The sequence below is a fragment of the Bacillus rossius genome, chromosome 2 (genome assembly GCF_032445375.1).
Source record: "Bacillus rossius redtenbacheri isolate Brsri chromosome 2, Brsri_v3, whole genome shotgun sequence".
NCBI classification, from domain to species: Eukaryota; Metazoa; Arthropoda; class Insecta; order Phasmatodea; family Bacillidae; genus Bacillus; species Bacillus rossius.
In genome coordinates, this window is record NC_086331.1 from 21,176,015 (window position 1) to 21,189,905 (window position 13,891).

Here is a 13,891-nt window from a genome sequence, read left to right on the forward strand (position 1 = left end):
CTATTTAAATTAACATGATGGCACAGGGGAAAAATTAACTCCAAAATACAAACACATATAACATCAGAACAGTTATGAAAATTGCTAAAAAATTAACAATAACTAGAAAAATAAAAATTAGCAACTACACAGGCATAAAATCAAGTAGTGAAAGTTAAGTAACATAGCCGGCCGGGAAGTATGGTTGGGGTGTAGGCATGCCGGCAGGCGAGGGCATGGCGGAAAGAAGGCGCAGGTTTCTCCCTCCAAGTGCTCCCTTGCTATGTCACCTGGGTTGCAGCCAGAGCTCTTTTTCTAAGCCTTATCCATTAACATAAAAAGTGTCGTGCAAACCTTTGTTATTGTGGCGTAATTGTGTGTGCTATATGTAGTAAAAAGCCAAATTGTTAAGTGTACAGATGTCACAATCAAAAACACTAAAGATGCTGAAATAAAATATTTCTCCTTTCCAAACAATGAAGATCTTTTTAGCAAATGGGTGAATGCATGCAAAAGGAAGGACCAATTCTGTGTTGGCAGAGAGAAGTTTAAACAATTGAGATTTTTACGTGGACATGTTACTTCAGGGTGTCCAGTGAAAATGGATTTCAAAAATCCCTGACATTTCCCTGTTTTCCCTGACAAAATTAGGATTTTCCCTGACACTATGCTCGTTCCCATTTAAATTCTTATAAACTTTGTCAATATTTTTTACACTATAATATATGTAAAAATATACTGCGAAATTTTAAGCAACAGCAACTGTGTAAATAGGTCTAATACTAAAATACAAAATGTGAAAAAAAATATATGAAATATGTTTATTGTACTCACATATCACCATGTTCCTCAATTTCTTCAAGAGTTACTCACTAGATGGTTTTGAAAACATAAGTCAGTTCCACTTCATATTTAAAAATAATATATATAGTATTCAAATTAGCTAAGTATGCAATAGTTCCAAACTTAAAACTTTAAAAAAACCTTTTAAGTCCAATCACAAATTAAAATTTTAACAAAGGTTTTTCTTAGCAGCACTACTTTTTTAAAGCTTCTATCTGGAAGCTTAATACAGCAGCTTCTTTTTCAGCATCTTCCAAGATTTTCTTTTTCTTAGCTTCCAAAGCAGAGAGTTCAGCAGCTGCTTTTCTTTTTCTTGTGTCTTGTTCTTCCTTTTCCTGTAATAACTTCTTCTGTTGTTCCGTGTATTCCTTGTATTTTAAATATGCATTACGAGCAGCATGAATAAATCTTTTAGATACGACAAAATTATCCAGACCTCCAGCTGACAAAATACCATCATGAATTGTACGCTGAGCAATCAGTGAAATGTCCAGCTGATTTTCTACCAAGCACTGTTTGTTTATTGAAAATCCCCTTTCTACTGCTGCGTTGCCATGAGACATAATAAATATCATTTTCAAAAAAGATGCTAAATGCCCTGTATTTTCACTACAGTAAACATTTAAAAGGTCAAACCAAAACTCATCCAGGCGTACTTTGGATCGGACATGGAGTTTCAAATGTTCCTGCACTGCAGTCAATGAACACAATCTTTTGAATTCCTTCGATATTTTGTCACCTTGAATTCCAGAGAGCCAATTATGACTAACAAATATATCTAAGGCACATGACAGCCTCTTGATCGCCAAATCGGGAATAAGGGCTACAGAAGGATCAGCAAATGAAATGCCTCTTGTCAAGCTGAATGTAAGAGGTGAGCGCTTTAAAATCCTTTTCACACATTCCTGCAGGCATTTTAGACAGTCTGCTCTAAATAATTCCATATCCTTCTGACTTGCATTTTCTGAACGTAATGCAGCTCGTGTCCCAAAACCTAAGTCAATTTTTTTACTTGACAAAAGATTATTTGCAGATAAATCTATTTTGCTCAGGGTAGTATTTGCCATTACGTCTGCTTTGACAAATCTAGTCATAAAATTCTTGATGACTGAAGAAAAGTCGGAAAAGAGGTACGGCGCCATGGGGTCATTTGTTTGATATTCTTTGAGAAGTGGTTCAACTTCAGCAGCAACAGATGAAAAAAAAGCAAGTTTAGGTCCAAGTAACACATCTTTAATAGCACTTTTCACTATAACAAAACTAGCACACGTAGGTTCTGTATTTGACTTTAGACCAGCAACATAGTTCCGAAGATTTGGTAAAATTTTCAATGCTCTGTCTGCTACAGGAACGTTGTCTAACCAACGAACTGGACAAAATTTTAGAGGAAACAAGCTGGAACCAGTTATTTTAATGTAGTCTGCACGACGAGTGGGGATGTTATGAAACAGGTTGTAAATAGCACGCAAGAATTTAACAATTTCCCAACCAGTTTCCTTCATTGCGCCTTTGAAGGCACAGTGTAATGAATGTAAGCCACAAGTGCCGATATCCAATATTACCCCCTCATCAGTACGACCTTCCTTCAAATCTTGCTTCAAGTCTTTTAAAAACCGCAAATTTACATTGGGGCCATCCATCGACACCTGTATAATTTTGTGTAATGTATTCACAGGCAAAGAGTTTTTAAAAGCACTTAACAGGTCTGCTGCAGTCGAATGGCCGAGAAATGCTGATGTAAGATATCGAGTGCAAGTAATTGAATCATCTTCATTCCAGTAACGGACAGAAATGTCCATTTGCTGTTTCTGGGCAATTTTATTTAAACTTTCATCAAAGCCAACTACAAGATGAGAAGATTTTGATATATCAGCATGCAGTTCCTTTTGAAATTCTGGAGTCAATCCGTGAACTATTGTATAGGATACTTTCGATTTTCCCAACTGCAATTTAGCTGCAATTTTGCTGTCGTGATACATCTTACGATGCATTGCTACATTATTTTCTGCATTCCTTAAGGAATTATGAGCCATAACACAATACAAACACCAAAATATTTCGGCACGTGTTACAGAATCATTTAATAAGTAATTTGTCAATGATTTTGATTCCTTTCTAGCACTGCCACATGTGCACGTGCAAGAACATGTTGCGGATGGGTTTAGATAAGAATTATCAGCATTCGAGGAAGTATCAGGCAGAGATTTAGAACTGCTGACTGGATCTGTTTGGAACAACGGAGGGGAAGATACTTGAGGTGAGCTGGGTACATCAGAACTAAACAATTTTGAAGATTCAGACAAAGGTGAAGAAGACTCTGAAGCAGAATTATTTTGTGACGCTGCTGATGTAGGCCTAGTTGTTTTACAGTACACTGCTATGGATGAACTCATGTGAAATCCTTGCACTCTTCTGCTGTGTTTCACTCCAGATGCATGACTGGTAAGAGCCTGCTTCCCCATATTACTCAGTTCAATCCTGTGATTGCAAAGTTTGCACCAAGCTGCATATGGGCTGCCATCAATAGCCTGAGCCCATGAGAGGGATGGGTTCTGGTTCCATTCATCCCTGAATATAGTTTTTCTGAGTTTTGAAGCCATGTTGTGACCTGTTAAAATAAAATAATTTTTTACCTTTATCACACTAATCTTTAAAATAATATTCTTGTGAGAAAATTAACCTATTTTTCATTAATTAGCAAATAAACGTTTCAGGCACCACAAACACAGATAAAATCAATGCAAGTACATATGCCTATCAGCACATATTTTCTATACAAAGTAACCGTCAGCTTCAACTTCAAGCATCTTTTATAAGATAGGCCTAGGCCTAATGTAAACTTATGAACTGAAAATAAATCTGAAAAAATATAGGATATGTTCCAGCAACAATAGCTTGTTTCAGGAAATAGTCACATTTTATCTACAAAATTGCTGTGTGTTCATGTATTTTAAAAAATTTGCATTGTCTGGCCTGGCCTACTTCGAAGCAAGAAAAATGCCTAACTAACATAAATTCAAAAAATAAATAATATAGTACGTTACAACATGACTTGTGTTTGACCCGATTTATAAACTCTGCAAGCACGCATGTCCGAATCAAAAAGTTGAACTCTCACCTTCTTAATGTTCCGGTTTATAAACAGTTTATAAACCGGAACGTGAAAAAAGGTGAGTGTTCTACTTTTTGCTTTACTCAGACATGCGTGCTTGCGGAGTTTACAAACCAAGAACATCACGAACCGTTGCCGAGCGAACGAAACAAATTAGGCAACAGTTTGCGACTTGCCCATAGAGCAACTATAGTAGAGTATACATACATTTTGTTTCTTACCTTTGTTTGGCTGATGATATAATAATTCACTTATCCATCAACAAAAACGATAACCAAAATCAACAAGAGTACACAAATGCGCGCCATTTTGGCCAGCCTAACAGGCCGCAATGTGTACAGCCATGTGCCGATTATAATCGATACGTCGATCATTGTGTACGCGGCGAATTGAACAATCAATATGCATATTGTATCGTGCTGCTGCGTGAAGAACAAACAGGGCCAAAATTTCCAGACGATTTTTAAAAAATCCCTGACATTTCCCTGACAATTCCCGGTTTTCCAGGTTTTCCAGGTCGCTGGACACCCTGTACTTGTTTTATAAATATTATTTTTAAACTTGTTTTGAATGATCAACAATAGGTTATGTTTACATCAAGGGATATATTTTGCGATAAATATAATTATTTTTATGAACAATAACAAAGCAGTTTAGCGTAAAACCTTAATTCACTGAATGGATTTATGAAACATACAATATGAAATAGATATTTATATTATTCATAACTTAAATCAATAGTTTATTAAAATTTTTGTGTATTCCCGCATTAGCAAGAACTACTGAAGGTTATTTCGATGAAACATATTTTTTTTTGTTTATAAACTATTTGAGGGAACTAAACACTAGGTTGTATAGCATTAATGAATTAAAAAAAAAAAAAGATGATTTTATTTACTCAATGTAATTTAGAAAACTTAAATGAACGTGGGATGTGAAAATGGGCATAATCTACATTAAAAAGAACTATGTGCATGATTTTGTACTATTATTTAAAATATCGCCTGTAATAGAATCGTAACAAGGTTAAATATATCTTCAAATACATAAAACCACGAGATAATACATTGGCACGTAATTTACATAAAGAAACAGGCTTTCGTGTAACCACTTTCACAATCACATGCTCAATTCTTTTATTTTAAATGAATTCGTATAATCTTTGGAAGAGGTAAATTTTTATTTCATTATGATACGTATTTAACTTTAATGTGTTATGGCAAAAATACGTATAAAAACCCAAATGCTTTAAATAAAAAATCTTCCACCTTTTCAAGGCAGAACTTAACGTAACATAAAATTTCGTAAATTTGTGTTAAGTTTAAGTAATATTCTAACAATAATGTTCTATCCACTTTTCTGGAGACTCATTTTAAAAGAACATGCAAAAAAAGTATTAAGTACTTGCCAAAAAAATGCTGGATAGTCAAATATGAAGCTGTTCTAACTGAACATTTTACAAGTCATGATACTTCAGAATTGAAGCGAAAGAAGTCAGTGAAGAATTAGGAAAAATCTAGTTTGGGAGATACTGTTAAATTAGTCAACTGTTAAAACAGGGGCGGCTTCCTGGCAGGGCAAGCAGGGCAAGCAGGGCCCTACACCGGCCTTATATTATTGACACACATGTATGTTAAATGTTTGTCAATAGTGACATTACCACGCTCCCATCATTTATTCAAAATTTAATCTATACTAATATTATAAAGCTGAAGAGTTTGTTTGTTTGTGTTTGTTTGAACGCGCTAATCTCAGGAACCACTGGTCCGATTTGAAAAATTCTTTCAGTGTTGGATAGTACATTTATCGAGGAAGGCTATAGGCTATATTATATTATCAATAACATTAGAGATCCTTACTAAAAGTCCAATTTAGAATCAAATGTGTTGGAGGGGGGTTAGATACAATTTGCAGTACACGTACGAAGTGTGTTGACAATGCCGCAGGCGCTAGAAGTTTATTTCCTATTGCCTATTAACATTGTTTCCACGCACTAGATGCCTTAGCATTCTTAATCTTCCCATACAAGTAAAAAACACCCGTGTGATATTAACAATGATGCAATCAGTACCCTCATAAGAGTTCAATTAGTATTTAAATACTTTTTATCACTTTAAATCGCAAACCTAAACTATTGTTTTTTTTCTTCTCTCTGTGTTTAATTTGTTTTTTTTATTGCCCTTTTTTTCAAGTATATATATTTTACAGACTAAACTTCACAGTATTGTTTCTTATGTTACGCAGGATGACATTTTCCGAAAATTAGATCCCATGGGTGGTTAAAACCAGGCAACAGTGGGTACTTTGTCTGCATGAGAACAGGATTTTGCATTGTTCATGCCTTCTGCATCTCCATGGCAACGGGCATCGCGCGGCAGTGGCGTACCTACAAGGAGGGGCATGTATAATGAGCGGTGCAAGAGTGATCTGCCTGTAGACTGCCGTAGCGAAGTACGGGTACATCAGTTGTACGTTGCGTGCACGAGTCGGGAAACCATCGGTGCTATTCATTTTCTCTCCGGTACATTATACAGCATTGTAATACATTTTCACTGATTTATTTTTATTTACCATTACTGTAAATGGGAGATGTGGCTTAATTTTTTTCCATTAGTATAGCCGTGCGAAGCCGGGTCGGGCAGCTAGTAGTAAATATTTACCGGGAAGGTAAGGTGCGGCTAATGAGTAAATTTCCATGCTATGGTCCTTATCTTTTAACTACTGTGAAAACATGAGAAAACTTATATTTTGAACTACAGATCAACACTAAAACAAAATACATAAAACAAGTATTTCATAACAATATGTATTACTTTAGAAGGCATGGAAACAGACACTTGCACACTCATGTTGTAGACTGTTTTCCAGACACAAAGCCTTACGAAAGGGCTCATGTTAATCTACTTTTAACCACTTGATCAGATCCTCTACAGTACAGCATGGTTGGACAATAAAAAGGATTATATCAGTGAACAGCGTTTAGTGCGCTTATACTGTATTTGTGTTCTTTTAATATTACACAATTACTTTAGTTTACATTAACATAGTTTGGAGAAAATTATCCTTACCTGAGTGCTGAACAGTTAAGGTATTGGAGCTGGAATTAATATTTGGAGACAATATTGGAGGAGGATGGCAGTATCCTAAGACAAAACAGTATAATCTTATTCCACACTTCAACACGCAGCAATAACTTTTACACCATTGATAACAATTGATAACATCTAATGAATATTGTACAAACACACAAACCCACAAATGAAAGCATACCACACAATAGAATCATATATATTTCAGCCAAAATTAAATTTATTCAATATTGAAATTTCAAATGAAAATACTTTTGAATTTGATGTTATCACTATTTCTACACATTAAAAAGCCTTAATTCAGGCTCATTAGCAAATTAGAAGCTTTAAGTGAAACACTTCTTCGGCAACTTTCCAGTCTCTAAATATTATTTTTTTCCTTGATTTTATTTTCTCCCCAACCTTACTCTCACAATAACAGATGTGTTCACATAAATAAATTAAAATAAATTTCAATGAATCTACACAACATGCGAAATCCACAAAATGTTTTTCTGCACAATATAGTTTTAAATTGTTAGTTTTAATTACAAGATGTTATAACCATTGTCTTTGGCAAAACTTGATATCCAAACATATAAACAGGAAACTTTTACAGATACAGGTTCCCAATTTCTAATGACAAAAACATAGGACTAACTTGTTCAAGTATTCAAAGTCACTTGGATAAATAGCTATTTTTGCTGAATTTTTTCAACACATCACTGTATATGTCCAGTCTAAAAATGATATATGCTTTGTTAGACTAATGAAAAAAAAAAATATATATATATAATTGATAACTTCCAAAAATTAATGCTGCATACTAACATAAACATGCCCATGCACACAACTTATCACAACAAAAGTTTTCACTACATCCCTACACAGTGCACAAGAGTACATGTATCACAAATACCATTTTCATTCCATCTCTTGTATAAAAAGGTGCCTTACCACTGCCGATTGGAGATGGAACTCTCAACTGCTGCTGCCCTGGTCGTTGAGCAAATATCTGATGCAATAACATTGCTTCAGGCAGCGGTGGGCCAGGAAGAGGAGATGTACGTGGAAATGAATCTGGAAGAAATTTAATGGTCAACAAACATTAAATCCACTTAAATATTACTTCTGCCTTGAACACAACCTACCAACAATAACCTAAAATTTCATAATTAAAAATTTTAAGTTCGTCTATTATGCAAATTTTTATTACCTAATAAAGAAATATGTAATTGCACACTGAAAGTACCTGAAAAATTAATTTTATTTTTACAATTGTTTAAAAAATTTATTTCCATAATTATGAATGTGCATCAACTAAAAATCCTTTTTTTTTTCTTTCAAAAATGTATTTTAAATTAAATTAATAAGATTCTCCAGTCTTATATATGAGGGATTTGTATTTCAATAAAACCTTCAACAAAGATGAAATAAAATATAGATAAAAGCCACCACTGATTAACAAAATTATTGAAAGACATTAATTAACAAATTCATTAAATTGAAAACAAATTGAGAAAAATCCCTGGCTTTAATAATTGTGATAGTAAATATAGCATATAATTGTACTAAATTGAATTTGATTTTCTTAATCAAGTAGCATTTTATAAACAATGTTTATTTACAAGTTGCATTATTAAGCCTAAGTCTTAGATACAACCACAATAAAAAATGTTGCATCTTCACAACCACCCATTGGCTGACACACTGTCCTACTCCAGTATGTTAAAAATAAAATAATTTGTGTACCCATTCTCTCTCCTACACCAATAACAACACATTTACTGTCATGTCACAGTAAGTAGAAACATAACCCCTCCCCAATCTCTTGTAAATTTAAAAAGTCGTAAACCTTATGTCAGCAGACTATGTTAATTGGCAGGTATATTTAAATATGGATAGACTAGGTTGTAAAAATCTTACATCAATAGAAATTTTTTTTATAATAGTGCTTGAATTTCTCCTCTTTAAAATATAATAGTGGTGCTATATACCTTCCAGTACTCCTCACGTGTCAACATGTAAACAGTCAAACTAGCATAGTTGGCTACAATTTCCAAAACACAAATTCAAGTTTTTTTATGGCACTGCTATGCAGTGGATCAAAGAGACAACCAACAAGTATATCATTGGCTACGAACTACTTTTGTATCGACCTTGCTTATTGGGTCATGCTTGTGGTTAGGATTCAACTCGTGAACCTTGCCATGTAAGCGGTAAACCTAAGCCCCTTCCAAACCTTCAAGCCAACATTAGACGACCACATGTCCTCTTTATGATATGACACCTACTATCACATAGTCCGTTAGTTTATACTTTAGTTAGTTTTAAAAAATGTTAATGCTTAGTGAGCCAAGTAATATAATACATGTGTATCTAATCTGCATGGGGATTTATTGGTACTCAAAAAAGACAATTTTGAAGTGGAAACAATGTTCTCTTATGTAGAGTACGAAGAAAACGATACTGGACCGGATCTAGATCTAACAAACAGCAACGTTCATGTTGGGGCATACTCACTTAAACCAGTGTGCACCATGCTTATAGATGTGGCACTGCACCTCAATTCATAGAGCTTTCCCTCTCCTCCAGTAATTACTCCTTGGCTAGCTTTGCTTCCCCTCCCAGGCCTGCACACTGGTTGATTAGGCTTATGCTCAGGGGCAGTGGTAAGCACCAAGCTTCTTAATCTGGTTACTGAAGCGGTAACATGCCCCCTAATTAGCACTGGGTTTGACAGTTTTGTTACGTGTCAAGGGGTTTGAGTTTTGCAATAATAAAAATTACTTATATTTGCTACGCTCTGGAAAATTCCCATTGGCTACTGCTGTTTTTGTAGTTATCTTTTGTTGCTTTAGTTCAGGCTCCTCTAAACATGCGTGACGTGTTCACGAGTGATGAATTTCACGATCACTTTGTAATTTCGGCCCTGTACACTGGTTTGTATTTGTTATGGAGTCCTATTTATGTGTTGAACAAGACACATTTTGCAAAGTTTCTTGTTAAGTTTATGATACACAAGGAGAATTATTTAACATAAATGTACCTTTAAAGTGCCAGTCAGGGTGATGTCTTTTGCACCATTTAACCCTGTGATACATCTTACCTCGAGAGTGAGCGTTTAGAGTTCATGCTATACAAGGTGGGTGCTTGCCATAATTAGGGTTACCTTGAAGTTGTGCAGAAATGTCATTTTTCCTATTTATTTTGCTATTATGAGAATGTTACAATGTCTGACATAGATGATAAGACAGCCTTCATTTCGGCTTTGATTGCGAACTAAGACTTCCTAGGGCGGCATGAAAGTTATTTTAATAGTTTATACATCCTGGATTTACTTTGTTCATTTTATGCATAGTACAGCTTGTCAGCTATTTAAATTTGTAAGATTTTGTTTAGAGTAATATTTACATTGTATCTTTCTCAAATAATGTACGGTTTGTACGAGAGCTCACAGGCTAGGCTGAAAGCTGAGGAGCATTTATTATCTTGTGTCAATTAAGCTCCAACTAGAGTAATAGAGTAAAGAGGCATAGTTAAGGAGCTCATGTTTATGTCTAGAGCTTATTTGCTTACTTGCCGCGTATGTGTGTTTAATCATATTTTTCGTATGTTTTCAAGTTGTTCATTAATTGGGTAGGGCATAATGTAGGGCTTAAGTATTCTTGTACCGCAGCCCACTGTTTCACTGGTATTATGTTTAGAGCATGTTTCTAGTACACATTGAAAAGAAATATTTTGCAATGTATCAAGGACCTGTATTGGTTTAAGTTTGTGATGCACGGAGGTGTCAAAGCTTACTGAATTTTCTCATCGGACACACGTCATTTCATGTCGGTAATAACGAAGTTTGTTCCAAGGTGCATTTGAAAATTGTTAATGTTTGCAAGAGCGCAATGTCTCCTTATGTATACGACACTAAATATGAATTTGTCTAAATTTGAAATTGAGAAGTTTTTTGGAATTCTTTGTTTTTTCTTTCTGTTGCATTGCCTTTCTTCATACAGATAGGGCCTCCACTCAGGAGAAGAACATGTACGGGACATATGGTCACGGGCTAGGGCCCTTTGTAATCTGTCATGCAGGATGTAGCGAAGGGGCTTGTTGAGATTGGTTTCTGTGCCTGGCGGAGAAAGGGCACTATCAAGTATTTTCTCTGCAGGCCAGTCTTAAGAGTTGCACATCGCACATGGCCAGCATGCCACTTATTGAATAAGCCTTATTACAGGCATATGGCCAAAATAAATGAAACCAAAATATCTGGAGGTACAAACCTAAAAAAACATAAAAGGCTAAATTTGCCTGCAAACATGCATTTTACTATTCAGCTACTTACAGTTGAAACACATCCACATCACAAAACTCATTATCACACTCCTTCCCTATGAAGCAATACATTCCTTTATTTCTTGGTGCAAAGACAGTAAAAAATTTCACATTTTCGATAAAACAAATATTGTTCTATTGATGTTATGACACTGAAACAAGTTTCAGCCACTAAGAAAAATATTGCTTAGAAGTTTTAACAATACTTTTACGAGGCTAAAAGTAATAGTAAAGTAAGAGTGATTGTAGGATAAATAAATTTAAAAAAAAAGTAATAATTTTTTAATTTTAAAACTTTTAAGTTTTTAAATTTTATATATTAATTTTTTGTTTTAGAATAAATCATATACATGGTATAATCAAGCCCACACACACTGTAAAACCTTAACTGGGGTAACTGGGGTAATTAGTGAAGGGGGGGAGGGGAAGTCAGCACGGACAAGTGAAAATAACGGATAATCAAAATCAAAAGTATTTAGGTTATAAAAACGGCAAAATTTCATAAGTAATTTATACAGGGCAATTCTAGTACATTTCTTTGTCTGTTTCTACTGTTAATACTTGTCTAGTTTTAGTACTCCTTTCTTGTCCCTTCCCTAATGAAATACACTTTGCGGGCTTAGTCCCCCCTCCCTCCCCCAAAATAAGTGTAATTTTTAATTCAACACCCGGTGAACCGAATGGCCAGTTAATCGGGTCACGGATAATCGAGGTTCTACTGTATACCTTTAAAGCTTAATTAACTGTCTTCCAAATTCAACTGTATCATAATTTTTTTTTTATATTTTAATCATGCTATTTCCATTATAAACCAAAAATTGAGGAACATTCATGAAAATGCAACTCAAAATGTTGTACAAATTTTGCTGTAGCAGCAGTACCAAATATGTGACAATAAATTAACTGATCATAAGTCTTTAACTACAAGTGCAGAATTCCTAATTAACTAGAAACCCAAATTGTATAAATAACAATTTTTGAAGAATTGGCATTTACAAATCAATTGGTTTTGATGTTTGACACATGCATTTTTACATAATATATATTTAATTTACTGCATATTTTAAAACTAATTTATCAAACTATAATTAATAATTAAGGAGTGTTAAGTTTGGATTTTTATTACTAATATAAATCAAAATTCATCAAAAATACTAATCTACTAAATTACCTTTAATACATTTCAAAATAAACAAAGGTGCAACGTTCCCACACATCTCTCGACAAGCGCAACGTTCCCACACATCTCTCGACAAGCGCAACGTTCCCACACATCTCTCGACAAGCGCAACGTTCCCACACATCTGTCGACAAGCGCAACGTTCCCACACATCCCTCGACAAGCGCAACGTTCCCAGACATCCCTCGACAAGCGCAACGTTCCCACACATCCCTCGACAAGCGCAACATTCCCACACATCCCTCCACAAGCGCAACGTTCCCACACATCCCTCCACAAGCGCAATGTTCCCACACATCCCTCCACAAGCGCAATGTTCCCACACATCCCTCCACAAGCGCAATGTTCCCACACATCACTCCACAAGCGCAATGTTCCAGACATATGACAAGCATTGCATCCAAATATTCCCATAAAGGCATTTTCTTCTAATACTCTATAAGCACAGAGCAGCAAACCTGGGTCCTCTGGCTTGCAAGTCTGGACTCTTAACACTGCAGCACCTTGCTCCATGTTACACTATCAAAACATTGATGACAAAAATGTCTTCAGATAATGCCATAACATCAAAGTTATCACTATAAGCCTTACTTAGGATAAAGGTTGTTTGGATCTGTGCTCTGTAAAGAATCTAATTTTAGATAATGTATGATATTTTTGTAAATATGCATAAATAAATTACAATTACAGTAAAGTCCCGCTAATCCGAAAATCCGCCTAATCCGAACAGGGCTAGGACGAAAAAAGAAATATTTTTATAACAATTATGAACCTTGAAAAGCAAAGAAAAACAAGTTCTTTTTCAAGTAATGTCATACGTTTATTAATATGTACATAAGAAATTATGATTTATCTATTTCTCCTTCAACTAAAAAGAAAAAAATATGATTACGTACATAGTACTTAAATATTTACGTATTTATATTATGCTAAATACGCTAAATAATAAAGGTGTGTTTTGTGTCTGATATTTAATATTTGACACATCAGATGTTAAATAGCCCACGCCTCATAAAGACGATAAATGGCATTATATAAGAAAATTCCGCCTAATCCGAATTTTCGCTAATCCGAACAGGGTTCGGTCCCAATTAGTTCGGATTAGCGGGACTCTACTGTATATCTTGTTAGAGGTTATACTGTAGAGAGATTCAATGGTAAATATTTACCTTACAAAACTTGAGACGAAAATGTAAGGTGAAATTAATATTTGCCTTTGTGTAATTCTTGTAAAGTATTGTAAGTAAAAAGGCAATAGTTTCAAACAATTTTAAAACATCTGACATGACAACTTTTTTGCATTTATTGAATCTGTTGTCACTGACGAAAAAAAATTTTCTATTATAATCACTATTTCTTTGTGAAAGACCAATACAAATG

At 34.7% G+C, this 13,891-nt stretch overlaps 1 protein-coding gene across 16 annotated transcripts in view; it reads right to left on the bottom strand.

Annotated features, from left to right (window-relative positions):
• LOC134529158 (eukaryotic translation initiation factor 4E transporter-like) overlaps positions 1 to 13,891 on the bottom strand; it is a 262,122-nt gene that overhangs the window by 48,280 nt on the left and 199,951 nt on the right. For all 16 annotated transcript variants that reach the window (XM_063362951.1, XM_063362949.1, XM_063362953.1 and 13 more), the window contains 2 exons: positions 7,960 to 8,082; positions 7,003 to 7,077 (listed from right to left, as the gene is read on the bottom strand). In XM_063362951.1, coding sequence (XP_063219021.1) covers positions 7,003 to 7,077; positions 7,960 to 8,082 — 198 coding nt within the window. The remainder of the gene's footprint in view (positions 1 to 7,002; positions 7,078 to 7,959; positions 8,083 to 13,891) is intronic.